Raw genomic sequence first — 21,270 nt, 5'->3', positions numbered from 1 at the left:
GTTAGTCAGTATGGAGTTATCTGTAACATCAAAATATTGGAAAGAAACTGTGCATTCATTGATGTCTAAATAAATTATGGCAACTCTCCCACAACACAGCTGCAAAAAAATAAATAACAAAAAACACCCCAAAAACAAACAAACAAAAAAAGAGAGAAAGAGAAAATAAAAAGAATAAAGCTCTTAGTGAACTAATAAGGAATGATTTCTGAGGTATATTAAGCAATAAAAAACAAAAAAGGAAAAAGGATTTGTAGTATTCTATGAATTTTTCTATGAACCATATGTTTTACATATTCCAAAATAAAATTAAGTACATGAATAAAATCAACACTAATAAAAGAGAAAAATGGTAATTGGCGTACGACGCTACCCTTTTCATTGGCTAATCAGGGCTATATGCAAATTAACTGTCAACTAAGATTGGCAGTTAACTGCCAACAAGATGGCGGTTAATTTGCATATGTAGGCACAATGCGGGGAGGAGAAAGGGAGAGCAGGAAGAAGCCCCCTGCCACTGACAGTGATCAGAAACCCAGGGGGGAGCTAAGAGCTGGGGGGCAGGGCAAAGGCGGCCCTGGGGCCGCCTTTGCCCTGCCCCCCAGCCATGATCGGAGAATCAGGCGCCTTTTCCGCCCTGGCCAGTGATAGCAGGAAGTATGGGTGGAGCCAGCGATGGGAGCTGGGCACGGTCGAAGCTGGCAGTCCCGGGAGCTAGGGGTCCCTTGCCTGGGCCTAAAGCGAAGCCCACGATCGTGGGGCCGCTGCAGCTGCGGGTCCCCGCTGCCCAGGCCGGACGCCTCAGCCAGAGGCGTCAGGCCTGGGCAAGGGGCCGATCCTGCGATTGGAGGGTGATGGGGGTCAACGCCTGAGGGCTCCCAGTATGTGAGAGGGGGCAGGCTGGGCTGAGGGGACACTCCCCCACACACACCCAGTGCACGAATTTCGTGCACCGGGCCCCTAGTTAAATATATAAAGACGGGGGAGAGAACTCTAAAATTGGACAGAACAAACAAATTAACCATCAACCTAACTGTGTACCAAATTAATGATATAATCACAGAGAAAAAAAGTATTGCTTTTAGCAACTTTTGATTCAGGTATTCTGACTGTACCAACTCAATAAAATATATTTTAAGAACAGAAAGAGATCTTGAATTTTACATCTGTAAGTTTGTTGGTGGTAAAGATATTAGTGCAGTCATGTCAATACTGTTTGTGTGTTTGGTAGTAAATTTACTGATATTGATGAGATCCATGATTCTCCCTGTGGGAGAGAGAGGATAGAAATATGAACTAGGTGAAGAAAAGGAAGGACCTGTACTATTAGATTGGAATGGGAGATGCCACTATGAACTTCAGATATGCATCTGAGGCTTTGTCCACTGAAGAAGTGTGTAAAACCAAGGGTATCCTTAATCTTGCTTATAAATATCATCTATATATATGAAAGCCTTATATGCAAATTGTCCCCTCGGGAGTTCAACTGCTCGCTATGACATACGCTGACCACCAGGGGGTGGCACGGAACAAAGGAAGGCCCCGGATGGCAGCCAACAGCCAGGGAAGGGAGGCCCCAGACGGCAGCCAGAAGTCCCCAATCAGCCCTGATCTCCAGGCAGGCCTAGGGACCCTACCCCTGCACAAATTTTGTGCACTGGGCCTCTAGTTCCTTAATAAAAGAAATCATATACTTGAAGAAATGGCTATTTCTAGGTCTGGAGCAGAGGAAATACAAGGTGAACTTTTATTGTGCCATACAAGAGAAAGTTTTGCTACAACCAATTGGGGACTTCTCAAAAGGGCACAGGAGTCAACTTGAAAGGTCGCCTACTCATCCAACTTGAGAATTTGAGAACCGAAAAGGAATAATGTCAATAATGAGTCATTGCATTTGGAAAGAATCCTTGAGATCATAAAGATATTTAAGAGGAAGAGGAGTGAATAAGGGATCACGGACTAGAAAAATCATCCTTTTGCAACCCACTGATCTCACTGATCTACTGATTAATTTAGGCAGGAACCACCAATAGATTCTAAAATCTTGGGAAGAAGTTGACAAGGAATAAGATATTCATAAGTCTCAAAATATTTCTTCCCAAATTTCTTATTAATTAGAAAGATAAAATGTTCCTTTACACTGAGAACTCTAGCAGAAACCTCAACCAAACAAGTAAATAAATCTAACATCACCCAAATAGGACCTCTAACATTCTACTTCCTGACATGAAGCACTGAAAAGGATACAATCTCACCTGGATAGTTTTTGTAACAAAAATGTTTAATTACTCCTATGGTCCTGAAAAACCATCAAACAAATCCAAAGTGTGAGCTATCCTACAAACTATCAGCCTGGACTATGGAAATCCTCAACAAAAAAGATCACTCACTCCCACCCCTAACCTCCACCCGAACCTCAGTAAAAGTAGGAAAACTCTTCTAGCTTAAAGGAGACAGTGTGATGAAATAAATAAGGCAATGGCTGATTCTGGGTTCTGGATCAAAAGGGATAGCTCTATAAAAATATTTTTGTGACAACTGGGGAAATTTGAATATAGACAGTAAGTTAGATAAGATCACCAACTTTTTTCATTGTGAAAATGGTGTTTTGGTTATATAGAAAAACATTCCTAGGCGAGGCATCCTGAAATATTTAGGGGTGTATTTTTATAATGTTTGCATCTAATTTAAAAATCCAGGGGGAAAACTGTGTATGTCTGTGTGTGTAGAGTGAGAAAAAAATATTAACTTCTGGTAAAGCTAGGTGAATGAAATGCATGTGTTCCTATTATTTTTTTCAACTTGACTGTAGGATTCAAAACCAAACTTTGGGTGGAAAACATTCCAGGCACAATTTAAAAATTATCAAAGGGTTAGGTCCCAAAAGACACAGAGCTCATGCCATAATGACAGACTTCAAAATATGATTCAGGGTGAGACAGTAGGCATTGGCAGCAGCAGGAGCCAAGCGGAAGCCACACCAGTGTCCTGTGGACCACCCACTGCCCTTTGGACTCTGTGCCCTTGTGCTGAGGTGGCATGCCAGCTACTTCATTTTTTAAAAAATATGTTTTTATTGATATAAGAGAGGAAGAGAGGAGAGAGAGGTAGAAACATCAATGATGAAAGAGAATCACCGAGTGGCTGCCTCCTACACAACCCCTACTAGAGATCAAGCTGGCAACTTGGGCATGTGCCCTGACCAGGACTTGAACCTTGACTTCCTGGTTCATGGGTTGATGCTCAATCACTGAGCCACACTGACCAGGCAATAAATAATAACATTATTTTTTAATCCTCACCCAAGGATAATTTTTCCAACAATTTCTAGAGAGACTGGAAGGGGGCAGGAGAGGGAGAGGAAGAGGGGGCGGGATCGGGGGCAAGGGCCAGGGCGAGACACATTGATTGGTTGCCTCACACATGCACCCCTAATAGGGCGGGGAAACTGCAGAATGAGGTACAGTGCCCTTTACTGGGAATCAAACCCACAACACTTTGGTCAGCAGGCTGATGCTCTAAGCACTGAAAAAACTGGCAAGGGCTATCTCTTCTTAACATTGTCTGGTGAAGGTTTTGGTTTTTTTTAATCAATGGCTGCCTTTACTCTGCCCAGGAACACACGTAATAATGATGTCCATCCATGCCCCAAGATTTCTTTTGGGGTGGCGTGACCTCCTTTCCTGAGCCTTAGATTTCTCTGAGGACTCTTGCTCACTGTTCTCTCCTTAAATCACTTTGTCCCAAAGGTATCTGACAAGGCAGATGAGATTCAGTGGTCAGAAACAAGGATAGAATAGGGAAGGAGATGAAAAGTGATGGAAAAGATGTGCCCCCAGGAATTTTTCTCAAAACACCAAAGCAAAAGCTCTTGTTTTTTACTATTGGATTTGAACTAGGAACTACTGATTGATATCTTGCAACCATGGGCAGAGAGCTTGTTTGAGAATGAAACCAACAATTTGATCAGAGCTACACTGGTTGGCAGGACGAATGAGGTTCCTGGAGACCTACTTTACTTTCTGGATCAAGGGAGGCTTGCCAGTCTGGACCTATATGAGCCAATAAATTCCCTCCCTTCTACTATTCTTTTTCCTTTCCCTGGTTTGGATTGAATTTTCTGATCTCTCATAACCCAAACAATCTCAACTGAAACAACATTTCATAAAAAAAATATTGGACAAATACATGAGGGAAACAACTACTGTTTACATTTATATGCCCCTCTCATTGATTCACAAAGCATAATAGGATAATAAAGGCTCTGAGAAGTCCTGCATTAAAGACACCTTTTTAGGTTTGTTCAAACCAGTATGTCCCAAACCACTTGACTTTGGAGATGCCTATTAAACAATGCTAAGAAATAGTGTTCCGTGGCAAACCATTTTTGGAATGACTGTGGAAATCATTCATTTGCCTGCAAAGAAATCCTGTCATGGGTCATCACTTAATTTTAATATCGCTTAATTTCCACATTAGGAATTTGAGGACCAGGTAATCAAACCAAAGATAACATCAAGAAACTTTGATATACATGGAGGGGCCTCACAGCACTTTTGTGCATGCCTGTACTATGCTGTTCGGTATTACAGAAACTTAGCTATTTCCCAGCTTGCCTATGACCTGGCTAATGAGCAGAGTATACAGCTTTTTCATATTGGTATCCCCAGCATGTTGAATTACGTGGGATACACAGGAGAAATTCCACAAATGTTGCTGACTGAATAAAATCATTACCAATTTACTTTTTCCTATGGGGATCCCACTTCTTGTTGCTTTCCTTCATTTTCTCTTCTGCTACACACGGAATTAATGCTTTTATTGAGCAATCTGTGGTAACTCCTGGTTCCTAAGTCCTGGGAGGATAGAACTAATTCAATGCTCATTAGTGTGTACAACTAGTTTAAATGATTTGTTCACAGCACATTCCCTTTTACTCGCCCAGAATAAATCAGGTTTGATCATTACGGATCTCTTAAATCTTTCATTTTCTTGGACAAACCTCTACAATTAGATATGTCTCCAGTCTTGTTTTACTTCATCTTTCAGACTAACACAGAATGGAAAGTTTTAACACCCTCTTTTCTAAAGTTGGCACACTAGGGGAAATAATTATATGCTATTGTGCGTAGACCTAGTGGAGTTAATTTCATCCCTTCTAAATAGAATGTTAATTTCCAGGCATCAGGTTGTTGAAACAGATGGTTTTGCTCCTCTCCATGTATTGCCTGTATAAGCTAGAGCAATGCATGTCTTTGTCATATTTTCCATCCTTCCAACAACACTGAAGAATGTGAAATACACTAAAACATGTTGATAAACAACTATGAAGGTAGAATAGACTTAAAACCATGTAATATGCAATATAAAGGTTTTTATTTTTAAGGAACCGAGTACGATTAATCTTGGGAAGATTCTGGGGCAGCAGGAGAATCATTTAAAATGTTTCTAGCCTGGCCAGTGTGTCTCAGTGGTCAACCCATGAACCAGGAGGTCACGGTTCAATTCTGAGTCAGGGCACACACCCGAGTTGAGGGTTTGATCCCCTGTTGGGGTGGTGCAGGAGGCAACGGATCAATGATTCTCTCTCATCATTGATGTTTCGAACTCTCTCTCCCTCTCCTTTCCTCTTTGGAATCAATAAAAACATATTTTAAACAATGTTTCTAGAAAAAAAAATATTCCAGAGTAATTTCAAACAAGTAATTTGACCATGTGACATGTGTGGGACACATTTCAAGGACAAAAAGAACCACATACAATTTAAATTGTTTGCTGTTATCATAGTGCTGGTGGTAGCCTGTTATTCTGAGATAGTGCTACATGTAGTGTGAGAGAAAGCCAATGAGGAATTCTGTTGGTGTCACTGAGAACAGGATTTTCAGCATGGGGATATATGCAGGTGTAACTTATGAGGGTAAATAAGCTGTAGAATTGATTTGAAATTGCAAATATCTGTATAAACTCATGGCATATTATATGTCGGTGTGTGTGTGTATGTATTGCATTACTTCTAACTCTGTTCACTAAAAAAGCCTAAGACTTGCCCAACAGTGATGAGAATCTCAACACTCACATTGCAATTTTTAAATATCAATAATTTTTAAGAAGGCACAAGGGATTAATGAAGAAATTGTTGATTCCATGCCTGAAAAAGAGAATGCACAACCTAAGTGTAGGCCGGTTTGTCATGCCAGAAGAAAGCAATACTGGAGTCATATCAAAAGGACCCAGGACCTAATATGATTGGCTCTCACTGACCAAAGATGGGGCAATGAAAGCAGAAACAGGTTTATAACTTTAAAGAAAGCAAACATATCAGCTGTATCTAAATTGAATTTGTAATAAAAATTTCAAAAACCTCATTAGTGGCTTTTGGGGAATGCTACGAAAGGAACCCCTAGTAAATGAAAACGCTGACCATTGATCTCACCTTTCCTACAGGAACTGTACTTCATTGTACCAAATAATTGATTAGAGTTCCTCTTAATTAAAGTATCCCAGCCAATAAAGGAAGGAGTCACATAGAGATCACTATTTTGCAAACCCAAACGAATCATTAAACGATCTGCACAATGGTGGCTGCTAGTATCACAAAATGAGACAAGAAGACATTGTATCTCCTGATGGAAGTATACATACCAACTAGTAAGGAGTAGTTTCACCCTCAGGCTCTCAAAAATAAACATGAACTTGAGTCTCATCAAACCTTTAGCTCTGACTACCTACCAATTCATTGATTATATTGGAAATAAAACATGCTAAATGACCCCACAAGAATTCAGTCAGCAAAATCTGGACCACATGAAGCTCTATATAACCTAAATTCTTCCATCAAAAATTTTTATAAGAAAAAAAAAATGGAGGTGATGTTTACAATGAAAGAAAAGTAAGATTAGCAATTAATCACAAGGTATGAACTTTGAATCTTGAAAAACTGACTGGATATTTGGTAATATAAGGAAATTATCATTATAAATGATTTTATTGTGAAAAAATAGTCCTTATAGAGACAACTACTATAATATTCAAAGATTAAATGAAATAAGGGGTGTGAACTGCTTTCACGTAATCAGAGTAGAGGGGGCAGTCAATGAAAGAACATTGGCTTTGAATCAATAATTACTGAAGTTGGTGATGGGCACATGAGTGTTCATTATATATTCTCCCTACTTTTGCTTTAAATTTCCAAAATGTTTCTGGAATGTTTGCAGTGAAAGCTGGTGAAATGGGAATCAGATCCTTAACTTGGAATTCAGACCAGGGGGAGTGTGTGGAGGGACAGGGACACAAGTTTCTGATAAAGTGTTTTTGAATGGAATTGTTCATTATGGAAAGAAAGGGCCACCTAAGTAGAGTACATTTCTGGTTACAGTAAAAATACAAGGCGGATGTTGAGCATAAGCTGAGGACTTGAATTAACTTATTTTTCAGGCCTGTTCCAATTTAGTGATCTTTGAGCTTCTTTTCAGCATCTTCTGAAAAACCACCTGATTCAAAGCATTAATTACAAAAACACATACAGCATTTGCTTCCGTGTGCTTGTGTAGCGTGCTTGGATGTGAAGCAGAGGGCCTGGGATACAGAGCACAGGCAGGAAAGAAGAATGAGAAGGGGCCTATTAAACATTTCAGCAGAACCGGCATGACCTAAAGTATTATGCAGACCTACTACACTGAACTTATTACTGCTGCGAGTCCCGCTGAGTTTCTTTTAGCTTCACTGAAAGGTAAGGGTGGCTTATCACTAGGTAACAAACCCAAACATCCAGTTTTTAAGACACTAATTTAACAAAGTTTCAGGAAACCATGCAAAGAGATCATTAGGAGGACACAGGCCTATGCTACCTGGGCATAATTTTCTTTTCTGTGCTTCAGACATGCCCAATTGAGAATGTCTGAGTCCCATCGCAGTAGGCTTTGTACAAGAGTCAAAATTCAACTGACCAGGAAACTAAAAGAGAAAAGGTGGACAAAAAAAGCTACATTTCTGCCTAGTAGTTTTTAAGATTATTCTGTAAATCTTGTACCAAACACTTTAATGTTCACCACCCAAACTGACTGTTGTGTGTTTTCTTAGCATCAAGGACAAAATTAGGCTTCTTATCAGGTTCTTTTAATCCAGGAAAGAATAATCAGTGAATGCAGGTTTTGCTAAGTCCACCTCATCTACCATCAAGATAGCATCTCTGCATTATGAACCCAATTTTGATTCTGGCCCATGCAATTAAGTAATCAAACCCTATTTCTGGAATGTACAGTTTTATTCTGCATGTCTCATTATCATCTGGCGTCATCTGGCGTGCAGCAGCCCAGTCAGCTTGCACTATTTGCATATGGGATTATCCATCGCTGGCCTGGAATCCCAGCCACTAGCCTGAGCCAGTCTACCAAGGATTATTTTTTAATTTAATTTTATTTTTTTTACATTTGAGAAACTGGGAAAGTCACATTGAAGTGCATGTACATTCTATCTGAAGATGGTTACTACTCTCTCCTCCCCAGGCAATTTAGGCGTTTTTGTCTTTTGGATTCTTCTCATCACTGGATTGCTAAGAATCATTTCTTTTACTCCATTAATTTCCTGGCCAAGTTCACTGTCAACTAAAATTAAGGAAAAACAGCATTCCAGAGGCCTCTGTCTCAGATAATTTTAGAATTTGAGTTCTCAGTGCAGGACATTTAAAGGCACTATCATCTTTTAGGCATAGTCAAATTCAGTTCTGTGAATTTGGAAAATGATGAAGCCTAAATGACCGATTCTCTCCCCACTTCATATCAACCTTTATTGAGTACTTACTAAAAGCCCTACTTATTGGTAGAGAAATCAATTAAAATAAGCCCAATATGTGCCTTGATCACTAGAACTCACCCCAATACTGGGTGAAATGAGGAATTCAGAGAAACTACTTGATAAAAAGAACTTGAATCAACATGTTAAGACGACAAGCACAGAATAAGTGAGCTCAAGGGTCAATGCCATCTGCTCTCCAACAAGAAAATGAGTTACTAATTAGAGAAAAATCATGACTGAAGTCTTGATAAAAACAACTTTGTTTCTGTTAACAGACTCTTCATCATGTTAGAGTCAGGCCCAAAGGGCCAGACTACCCACATATTTTTACTCTTTGAAAGCGAAGCTGAGGAGATAAATTACCAGTACGGAATAAGTTATGCCATGCTCAAGGAAATTCAGGAAGGTTGTAATAATTTGCACCGGGCAAGAATGAATATTATCTGAAGTCATTTTTCCAAGTGGATCATTAATTACTGGCCTCTTCTAGAAGCACTCTGACTAGTTAATTACAGGTTAACTTATTCCTAATATACTGACTTCCATCACGACCATCACGTGGGACAATGAAATCATTATAATCATCTTGAGTAAATCAGCAAGTTCCAATTAGGGTTCTGCTATGGCACCCTCAGTGCCTTCAACTGATTGGGCAAACTGACTTAAATTAACCAAACTTCTGCCCATTACACTTACTTGTCATTAAAGAAGGTGCCATTTACTATTTTATCTTTGGTGTGAGGAACATTATAAATACTGGAAAAAAAAATCTCTGCTAAATAAGAATGAATGCATGCATGTATTCGTGCATGAATAAATATCTACCTCATAGGAGCTTTGAGTTAGTTGGGATTTTCTAGGCTGCAAAACAAATATGGACACCATACCTAGGATTCAAGTTTGCTTTTTCTTAGAATGATCACTATGAATATTTTTCTTGGTGCTAATTTATTCATTCAGTGAACACAACATTTTAATAAAGAAGGAGCTATTATTCCAACTCAGCCAAGCATGTGTTTGGCCCCCTTGGCTGGCATCTGGAAACTTGAATATGGGGAGGGTTTCTCACCATCCCCTCATAAGAATGTCTCGCTGTGCTTAGACCCTGAGCACTGAGTCCCCCCTGATGAGCTTCCCTGAGATAACATTTCACACATGTTGTCACAAGTCATTACTGGCAGAACTAAGTGCTTTCTGTGTGACTCCACTGAGAGAGGTCTCTTGGAAACTGAAGCCTGATTTCCTCTGGACTTCGTGCCTGTGGCTTTTCTTTTTGCTGATTTGTGTTATATCCTTTTCATTGAAATAAATCACATGCCTAGGACTATGTGCCGAATCATGTTGAGTCCTCCTAATGAATCGGCAAATCTTGGAGTAGTCTTGAGGACCCCCAACACAGGCAACAGAGTGAGTTTAAAGTAGTAAGGAAATGAGAGCGTGGTATACTGCAGTCGGGAGCTCATGGGTGAAGCGAGGGGGTTAAGCTGGAAGTCACGATAGGGGCCCCTCGGTGGCGTGTGCTCTTCTAGATTCGCTATCCAGTGGAATTCATTTGCCATGTGGAACTAGATGCAATTCGAGCAGGAATAAATTTAAGAAGACAGCTAATCCAGAATCCTCTTTTTTTCAGATGAGCTAAGGTTGAGAGCTAAAATAACTTTCTATAAGACGCAGGGCTAGTTCAAAGCAAATACTAGCACGTCAGAACCACATCTCAACCCCCCGTAGTCCTTACCAGTAAATCATTTGCCACCTGGCTGGAGTCAGTCCTCTCTCAGAAGGCCTCCTGCTTGCACCTAAGATGTGCCACATGGTTGCAGATTCACACCATGTTGCATTTTCAATTAAAACAGCTAAATGGGGTGTTTTAAAAGGATGATTTCCAAGCTGCCAGGACAATAACGCCACAAACTCCACCAGATTTTATTAGTCAAATGACAGCATAAATCATTGGGTAAATGTGTGCCAACCGGAGAAACAGCAATACCTCAAACTCTTAGAGTATTGAACGCCATCCAGTTGGCCGAGAAAAAACCATGTGGCTTAAAATCATTTTTTGCAATTACTATACTAGCTAGTTCATAGTTTTTGGCATATATGCGCCACATGCATAGTCGAACGCAGCTAATTTTCACTCTGCTGATGGACAAATGTTTTGGGGTTGTTGTTTTTTTTTTGTGTGTGTGTGTGTGTTTTATTCTTTTCCTCAGAAAAACCACCCAGAGAGTTTTCATGAAATCTGAGGAAGTGCATCAATAAGTGAGCCCATTTGTTACACCCTGGCTTTAAATAATGCATATTAAATAGGCCACCCAATATTCATCACACAAAAAAATCTACTGTGCTAACTAAGATGATGACTTAAGAATATCAATCATACTAATTACTAGAGTCTGAAAGTCAAACAGCAAGATTTCCGGAGTCCTTTTTGCTTTTCTCTCTTGAATTGAGCTTGCCTTTCAGAAAGCAGGAAACAAAAAATAAGTTATTTACTATGAACTTCTCAAAAATCATTAGTTCTTAATAGTTAGACAAGAAATACCATACAATGCTACATCAGTTTCTTTAAGCAATGAATATTAACATGACCAAAGGAACAAAAGAGCTTTACTATTAAATTTGTTTTTCCCCCCACATCCACGTTGCTTTTCCAGGTCATCTTCTTGGCACCTTATCAATAAATAGCCCAAGTGTTGAATTCCACCTACAAATGTATGTTATGATGATTTCAAAAAATGTTCATCTATTCTACTTTGACTATCCTCTCCCTCTAAGAGAAGCATCCTGCCAAGAAGGGAACTCCCACAATGCATTTCAAATCCAGCATCTGTGCTAACTCTAGGGGATGAGGGGACACTATTAGGAGAAGGCTCACAGGCAGCTTCAAGGGTACAGATAGATAACGGTCTGTTCCCTTGCATGGGGGTGGATGGACAGGCATTTGTGGTATTCTTCCAACTTCTTATATGTTCGAAATATTTTAGAATAATTTTCAAAATATTTAACCTCCTAAATTTGCTTGTTCGGCATGCCTGGACCCTCTAGGAGGTGTTGTACTTAACCTTGCTGGCTCTGGAGTCAAACTGAATTTTCTCTAGGAGGGTCAAAATGGTCCACTGAAACCATCTCTATTACACCGAGTTCCCAAAGACTTGGCCGAATCTTCACAACTTTTCCTATCAGATATGCTTGGTCTGTGGAGCATCTTGAAAGAATACAGAAGCCAAAGGTTATTTTCAATCTGTGCAAAGTGATAACATCTTCTCATATTAAAGCGGCCAGCTTCCCAGATAGAAAATTTTGTAAGTAAAAGGTATAAGATAAATAAAAACAAGATAAATTGACCAAGTGTGCTTTAAAATGTCCCATAAATTTAAAAGCCCTTCTTCCCTCAGCTGATAATGGGAAGAGGGAAGCCAGCTGTGTTCACAGGGACCTCATGTTTAATGTATGGTAGTGCAGCGAAGTCTCAAATGGGACCCTAGGTGCTAGCATCAGCCATCAATTGGAAACTTGTTAAAAATGCAAATTCCCAGGTCTCTGCTGAGAGGACGAAAAAGGGGTGGGCAGTACTCCTTCCAAATGATTGTCATGCCTGCTAGTTTTGAGAAGCAGATGGAAGTCTAGCCTTTGAGGTCAGAGTGACTAGGTTCACATACTAGGATCTGCCCCTGCTAAATGCTGTGACTTTGACCAAGTTAGTTAACTTTGTGTATCCTTTAATTTCCTCAACTGTAAAATGAAGACGACTGTTCCTAACTCATTATGATAATACATGTAAAAGTTTGGCAAAATGCTTGACACATACTAAGCACTCATTAAATGAGTGTCATTTTCTCAACTATGAAGATGATCAAAGACTTGCTTTTATTCCAGTTTACTCATCTACTTATTCGATGAGCATATATTGAGCATTGACCACATGACAGACTGGGGCACCCAATTACACAGGATTTGTGGCTGCATCAGAATTACCCAGTGGGTTCTGAAGAAACCCCACTGCCTGAGCCCTACTCTATAGCAAATCAAAGAATCTCAAAGAATCTCAAGGATAGGTTATAAAAGCTACTCAGGATATTTTAACAGGAGAAGCAAACCTGCAAGCAAAAATTACAGACCAAAGTCAAAGGAGCGGGGGCTAGTTTTATACACATGATCTCAAGAAACTTTTAGGGGGTTTGTTTGCCCAGCAAACTTTCATTGGCCTCATATACTCCTCTCCTGCTTTACTGATCTCCTTAAGAAGCACAAATCATGCTTCCCTGACTCTTCAGTGCTGGCTACCATGCTGGACCATGAGTTTGACGATGCAACGAGAAGTGAGCTCTATTATTGGGCCCTCCCAACACCTGGAGCCTGAACACCAACTTTGAGGGCCGAGTAGTCCAGCATAGCTGTCGCCTCCATAACCAACTCTCGTAAAAGCACATTTCCCTAAATCTATTACCCAGGCCTGAAGGCTAGACATAATGGTTTCACACGCCAGTCTCCAAGGGGAGGAGCGAGGGGCAAAGCTTTTATAGTAATTGAAAGAGACACTCAGGCCCACTTCATGCCATTCATTAATCTCCATTCTCCTGTGATAAATACAGAATGACAGGCCAGGACCAGGCTAAGGAGCTCAAGGGAGGACCCTTGAAGACTCCTGGAGCGGCCCTCAAAACCTCTGCAGCAGGGCCCCGGGCTCAGAGAAAGGTAGGAGGAGGAGCTCAGCACCTTGCCCCCTTAGGTCTCCAGGGAGCTCTGAAGAATGCCCACTGGATATACGACCCCACACTGCTTTGCCTCATAGCAATTTAAAGAACAGATAAAAAGGAAATAGCATGTATTGTAATGAGGAAGTCAGAGAATAATAATAAAAGCAATGATGATTTATGGAGGGTTTTCTAGTGCCAGGCACTGTGCTAATGTCTTCTCATGTAGTATTTTATGTAATTGTGGCAACCAGCTTCCTAAGACCCCTGCCTCCTAGTATACACACCCTTGGTGCAGTCCCCCTCATTCACTGAATCAGAGTTAGTACATGTGACCAATATAAATTCCAGAAGTAACTGTCTGTGACCTCTGAGATTGGATCACTCAAGGCATCATCACTTTCAACACAACCTCTTCAATCACTTTCTCTCAGGGAGCCAGGGCGACGTCAAGTGGACACTCAAGCAGCCCTTTGGTGACGGCCACGTGGAGACCAGGCCACCTTGGAAGTGACCCCCCGCTCCAATCAAGCTTTGAAGCTTCCAGCTGAAGCCCCAAACATCAGAGAACACAGAAGCCATCACCCCAGGGCCCTGTCTGAACGGCTGGCCCACAGAGCCCGTGCGATAACTGTCCTGAAATCTAAGTTCTGTGATTTGTTATGCAGCAATAGCGAACTCACACCTAAGCGCTCAATACTCTCATAGTTGACAAGGGTTGAAGTGACTCAGTCATGGGCACAGTCAGTGAAGCGATGGGGAATGGACTCCAGGCATACAGATTTGAAGTTCTGGCTCCTTTTCCATCAGACTGCTGACAGATAAACATGAGGTGTGTAACCTACTTCCCAGCCCTTTTATTAACCCCTAGAGTGCCGGGGAGCGCAAGAGCGCTCCTCCTGTCTTTTGCCAAAAGTGCCGGGAGCGCTATCGTGCTCCTCCTGCAGTGTCTATTAGATGCTAGTAGTTCACTCTTTATGTGGGGGAAAAAAATGTAAAAACCTTAACTCAAAATGCCTTGGCAATTTTAGCATAGTTCCTAGGATATTGGTTGGCACTCAAAGGGTTAAGGGAAAAGTAGCCATGTAATAGAAGCCTCATAAACAGTTTGCGTGTCCCCAATATGCTCCGTTCACCCTCCATGGCAGACACCATCCTGCCTGGTATTTCAGCCATTTCTCTATGGGTAGAAGCTCCTGGAAGGTTGGAGTCTTGTCTTCCTTATGGCAGCCTTGTATACAGTAGAAGGGTGTGGCTAGGATGTCAAGTTAGTCCTGTGGACTCCCCCCAGCCTGCCTGCTTCAGCAGCTCTGCTCTACCATGTCCAGGCCAGGTGTGAGCCCCCGGTTCCCCACTCTTATAACAGGGCCAATATGAACACACACTTCGGCTTGCTTGCACTGCATTAAAAAAAAGACTCTCATAAGGTGTTTAGCACATTGACGGGCTCACAGTAAGTGCTCAATGAATGTTACCTATTTGAATTATTTTCCAAATGTGTTGAAAAATGTCCAACATTTTAAATGCCCAGCAAAAGCTCTTCCCTGAACCTATCCTCCTATTGAAAGAGAATTTCTACAGATACAGCAGTGGTGCCCGGGTGTGAAGCGATTTCGCTCTGCAGGCACTGACACCTCTGGAGACGCCTTGGCCATGGATCCTACGAGAGCCCGGCCTGCCCTGCCTCCGGAAAGCTGCCCTCACTCCCCCATCCAGGGACATGTGCAGACAGCAATTTGGCTCTTCCTTCCAGGAGGAAAAGAAAGGCAAGTAGGGTGTCCCTCCCCCTGGCCCAATAAACAGGGGAGGAGAGGGATTGTGCTTCCTCCTCTCTCTTAATCCCATTACATTCTTATCATTTTGTCAGTGCAGACCAAGCTCCTTAGCTCCTGCCAATACTCACTGTAAGACTTTCCCCTGTGGTTCATTCTTCCTTAGTCTTGGAGCTAATAGGCTGTCAAGTGTCTCACTGTCCCCTCTGGTGATTTCTACTTAAATGCTGTTTAAAGTCCCGCCTCCCTTTGAACTTAGCTTCATGGTTCCTATTCTTTTTTCTCTCTTTACATATAAAAAAGTTTTCTGTGTAAAATTCTGTTTAGGGTCTAAAATATGCCCACAACCTTTTACTTCTGGGTAAGACTAAAGAAAGGAAAATACCAACCACATTCACCCGTATCCAAATAAACACAAATTCCTAACACTGCAAGGTGCTAGGCTCAGTTTTTTTTGGGGGGGTGGGAGGGCGCGGAGGGAGTAGGGGAGGTAGAGGGTGTATAAGGGACTTCTCCACTGTAACGGAGGAGATTTTTAGAAAGTATTAATAACTAGGAAACCAAGGCCCACGTGAAGGATGCCACTAAGCAGGAACAGAGGGCCCAGGAGAGCAGAGGAAGAAAAAAAAAATGACACATGAGGACTCAGAAGAGTTAGAGCGGTCAGCCTGCGGTGGGGGCTCTGAAGGATGGGAGAGTCCTGACCTGAGGTGAGGAAGGACAGGAAGAGCACTCCAGGTGGAAGGGATGAAAGGCAAGGAGGCAGAAAAGCAGGAGGCAGTTTGCAAAGTGCTACAGATTTATGGAGAAACGGGGACAGAGATTACAAAAAATAAAGTTGATTAGGGGAACATACACTACCCCAAATTAGCAATAACGATCTTTAATGGGGAGGAAATTTAAAGGTCTTTTGCAGATTATGCAGCAATTTGGTGACATATGAATTTCATAATTAAGAATAAGTAACATTCTAATCAATTTCTCAGGGATCCTGAACTTAATCTCTTAGGGAAGAATATTTTCAAAGGAGGCAATGTCAAGTGAATGGGTAGATCACTCTCCTCAATATGTTAAGTTTCCCTCACTCACAGAACTAGCTATAAGTCAACTACTTTTCAACTAGCTTTTTTCCTGGTCTAGTTTTAAAAACTATTACCTACAATGAGAAGGCACATATTAGACAACGTAAGTCAGGAATCTGTTACTTAGCAGTCATTTCAATGATTTCCAACTATCCTCTAAAGAGACTGGTTTAAAGGTGGAATCAATGCATATCAGAAGTAAACATGATATTGACAGGTCTTAAGGATGTCCGCACCTTAGTATATTTTTCTATTCTCTAGCCCAATCTTGGAAAGCTAGCAAAGTAAGCTCTCAAACAGAAATTCTGTGAATCAGAACTCACTTCCCTTTCTTCTTACAACCAAAAGGCCAAGCTCAAAAAAGATCCAGAAACCATCACAGGCCATCAACCAATCTCAAATGGTGACTTCTGGAAACAGGAAAAAGCCCCTGCACAGTGTTTCTCTGTCCTCCCAGTCCCAGTGGAGGCTCCCTGCACAACACGAAACTGGAGGACACAGGCGCAGGCCAGGCGAGCTTACCATATACCACATGCTTGGCCACTTGGGATCATTGAAGTAAGTAGACTGGGCATGACTGAAGTCATAATCCCTCTTGGTCCGTTTTTTCACCACTTGCTGTTGGATCCACTCCACCTGCCAAGAAGAAGAACATCTGGTGAGTGGCCGGTTCCATCGGATTAGCACAACATAAATGAAGGTTGGAGGCATGTACCCTCTTGAGTCAATTCTGTTTAAGTTATAGGCTTCATTCTGGCAACTAAGATCTCTGAGTTCAGGGACTCAGAGATGCTCTAAGCATCTAGTTCTACTTTATTATATTCAGGTTAGGCTTTTTTTTTTGCCTTTTGTGACAGATCATTCATATCTCTCAATAATATGCTAACCTTTTCGTCTTTTCAGAAAGCAGCTCCATTCACAATTTATTGCGAATTGATAGTGTCAGTTTTTTCATCCTTACCTTATCTAAAGGTCAGCAAACTTTTTCTATAAAGGTCCAGATAATAAATATTTTAGGCTTTGCAGGTCATATGATCGCTATTGCAACTATTCATTCTGATATTGTAGCGCCATAAGCAATATATGAATGTTTGGGAGTGACTGTTCTCAATAAAACTTTATATACCAACCCAGGTGGCAGGCCGGATCAGGCCCACAGGCCACAGTTTCTGATCCCTCCCTTATGCTATCATCAAATTGTTTAAAAGTTCTGGAGTTAGCCATCAAATGTAAAACTCATCCTGAGATCAAATGCTCTAGGACAGTGATTGCAAACCTTTTGATCTCGGCGTGTCAGCATTTTGAAAAACCCTAACTTAACTCTGGTGCCGTGTCACATATAGAAATTTTTTGATATTTGCAACCATAGTGAAACAAAGACGTATATTTTTGATATTTATTTTATATATTTAAATGCCATTTAACAAAGAAAAATCAACCAAAAAAATGAGTTCGCGTGTCACCTCTGACACGCGTGTCATAGGTTCGCCATCGCTGCTCTAGGACCACAAATTTTCAAAAAATGTCTTTCTACAACGTAGTGTGGTGGAAAAGCACTATTTTGGAGAATCGGAAAACTAAAGCCCTAGACCTGTCTCTGGCAAAACACTGGAGAAGTCACTCAATTTTCGGAGCCATAGGCTCCTTTCTGGCTCTGAAATTCAATTCAAACCCACCAGATTTCAGAAAGTCTTAATATTTAGCTGCAACCTTTGCTTAAACAAAGCACTTGGAACTTTGAATTTAATACAGGATTATAATCTAAACTAGAGGCCCGGTGCACAAAAATTTGTGCACTCGGGGTGGGGAGAGGAGGTCTCTCAGCCCGGCCTGTGCCCTCTCACAGCCTGGGACCCCTCGGGAGATAACGACCTGCTGGCTTAGGCCTGCTCCTGGGTGGCAGAGGGCAGGCCTAATCCCTAGGTGCAGCCCCTGGTCGGACTCAGAGCAGGGCTGACTGGGGATTTGGGGCGCCGTCCCCTGTCATGCACAGAGCAGGGCAGATCGGAGGTTGCGATGCCACCCTCAGTCACGCTCAGGGTAGGGCCGATTGGGGGGTTGGGGCACCGCCCCCTGTCACACTCAAGGCAGGGTTGATGGGGAGGTTGCCGCGCCACCCCCTGTCACGCACAGAGCAGGGCCCATCAGGGGGGTTGGGGCTCCGTACCCTATCACACACAGAGCAGGGCCCATCAGGGGGTTGGGGAGCTCCCCCCTGTCACGCACAGAGCAGGGCTGATCAGAGGGTTGGGGCTCCGCACCCTGTCACACCCAGAGCCCGCAGGGCGATCAGGGGTTTGGCCGCTGCCCCCTGTCACACCGATCCCGGTGCTGGGAGGCCTCACTGCTCCACTGATCCAGGGGCCAGGACGCCTCTCGGCTCCGCTGATCCCGGGGTCCTGAAGCCTCTTGGCTCCGCTGATCCCCCGGGAGGCCTCATGGCTCCACTGATCCCAGGCCGGGAGGCCTCTCGGCTGTTGATAACCGTGGCCGGGAGGCCTCTTGGCTCCGCTGATCCCTGGTCGGGAGGCCTCATGGCTCCGCTGATCCGGGGCCAGTAGGCCTCTTTGCTCTGCTGATCCCAGGCCCTGAGGCCTCTCTGCCCTGCCGCTTCAGGGCTGTTTGGCTTCGCTCGGCTTGGAGCCTGAGTATGCAAATTAACCGCCATCTTTTAGCTTCTATAATTGAAACATTGTATCTTTTGGAGTTGTTGCTTCAGGAGCTCAGAGCCCCGCAGCTGCAGACGGGGAACCTTGGCTTCCTCCATCGCTGGGGCAACCAAGCCTCCTGTTCTCAGCTGCCTGGCTGCCGGCCGCCATCTTGGCTGACAGTTAATTTGCATATCTCGCTGATTAGCCAATGGGAAAGGTAGCGGTTGTACGCCAATTACCATGTTTCTCTTTTATTAGTGTAGATGGTAGAGGTATGAAGAAAGGTATTTTTTAAAATAGGTAATCATTATATCAACATAAAAATAAGCATGTTCCATTTTGAATGGAGCACCCCAAATGCAGTATCAGCCCTGGTGGCATTCTACCGTTTGTTCCTAAATTTTCTTTTAATTTCTTCTGGCCATAGCTAATTTAATGACAATACTCTAAAATATTCTGTTCCATTTATTCCTACTCTTCACAAAGAAATTACAAATTGGGGGCCGTGGGGGGGGGCTTTGTAGTCCACTGCTGTGATTCCATACCCACACAATCAGTAATGATTTCAAAACCTCTCTTGCCTACTTGATTAAAGTTTATTGAAGGAGAAGGGATACTAAAATACTGACAATAAACTCAACATGCATAGCTGTAAATAACATAGCAAAGGCCAAAAGCCAAACTAATAAATTTCTATGATTTTCATATTGGGAAATATATTCAACAGGAATATTGGTATGCAAGATGAATTTAAATAGTGAATTCCTAACATCACTAATAAAGTGAACAGAATCACATGACCTCCTAAATAAATATCCAATCTCTTTATGATTAGGATCACAGCTGAACATCACATATTTGCCTATTCTGATGGGTAATTTAAGCAAAATTAGTTCAGGGAAAAAGTGAATAAGTAAAAACTAATATCTGAAAAATAAAAGTTTTTCTGATCATGTTTTAATTAATCTAGGCCAAGTGACTCTCTAGCACCTAGTCATTCTATACCCCTTCCCCCCACATACACAGGCACATATGCACACTGGATAAGAGGTATTACATGTTATTTCTTCAAACTGTTGGGCAATAGCTGTCAGTGAAGCTAATAGGCATCTTGTTTCTTTCTTTAATTGAAGAGACTGCTTTTTAGAAATTACATCAAAACTAATGTGCCATTAAAATGTGTGTAAATTTATTTTCAATGAGGAGAATAATTTTTAAGTGACTGTGTTTCTAAAAACATAGGAAACAAATCAATTTCCTTCTCAATCAAAGTGGAACAGCAAGCATGGGCATGTATATACTTTTCTATTTCCAGGAAACATTTTAATCTCTTGATTTCAATCTTTCTCTGGTATGAGTTTCATTCACTCATGTGTTCATTCAAAAAAAAAAATTTATTAAGTGCCAATTCCATACCAGACACTGCGCTGGGAATACGAAGATGAGTAAGAATAGTCTTTGCCTTTGAAGGACTTAACATTTTACCAAGGACTATTTAGCAAGTACTCCACCACTCCCCACTTCACAAAAAGGAAATTATCACCATGACTGACATCTGGTGCAGGCCTCATTACTGTATGAATTAGAGCATTTATGACAATGTTGAGCAAATTACATTTGCAATCCTTAGGTTATTTTAAGTCTTATCCCAACAAGAATGAAGCATTTCATATTTGCACACTTGGTAAAAGAAGGCTGCGGATCTGTGCAGACAGAACTCTTTTGAAACTAATCTATATTGGCAGTGGCCTTTTCTAACAGAACCTCCATAAATTCCAAACTGCCGACATATATGCATTCATAAACCAGAAAGGCTCAAATCTCCCCCAGTGTGAACTCAATAAAGAGATGACTAGAGATAAGGACAAGTCAATACTGAGGTGGGGGTGGATAATTTTTTTCCACAATGAAGCTTCTACAATACACTTCACCCTATATCACCCCCACCCCACCCCGCCACCTACACACAGACAAATGGTATAAGTATGTAAGAAAACCAAGAGAAAGTCATTTTCCTAGATGAACTATACGTACTAAAATAGAATAACATATCTTACCAAATAGCATCCCTTCTGTAATTTTAACAAACAAAAATGCTTATTTACAGGGCTTGGTGGCTAGAAGGTGGTACAGTGACTTGGCATCTAGATTTGACTCTGTCTGATCACAGGGCTGCGATGCTCAAGAAAAGTACAGTGGGGATTATTTTAGAATCAGATACCATGTATTTTGCCTTGGTGCTTTATGAGTATGCAGATATAGCCCTACAATTTTTGGA

The 21,270-nt window shown here is 41.8% G+C and overlaps 1 protein-coding gene across 8 annotated transcripts in view; it reads right to left on the bottom strand.

Annotated features, from left to right (window-relative positions):
• Positions 1-21,270, bottom strand: part of PCSK5 (proprotein convertase subtilisin/kexin type 5) — a 416,215-nt gene that overhangs the window by 320,022 nt on the left and 74,923 nt on the right. For all 8 annotated transcript variants that reach the window (XM_059656934.1, XM_059656933.1, XM_059656935.1 and 5 more), the window contains exon 3: positions 16,864-16,977. In XM_059656934.1, the coding sequence (XP_059512917.1) occupies positions 16,864-16,977 (114 nt within the window). The remainder of the gene's footprint in view (positions 1-16,863; positions 16,978-21,270) is intronic.

Source organism: Myotis daubentonii, chromosome 11 (genome assembly GCF_963259705.1).
Source record: "Myotis daubentonii chromosome 11, mMyoDau2.1, whole genome shotgun sequence".
NCBI classification, from domain to species: Eukaryota; Metazoa; Chordata; class Mammalia; order Chiroptera; family Vespertilionidae; genus Myotis; species Myotis daubentonii.
This window is presented reverse-complemented; position numbering and strand designations above follow the sequence as displayed.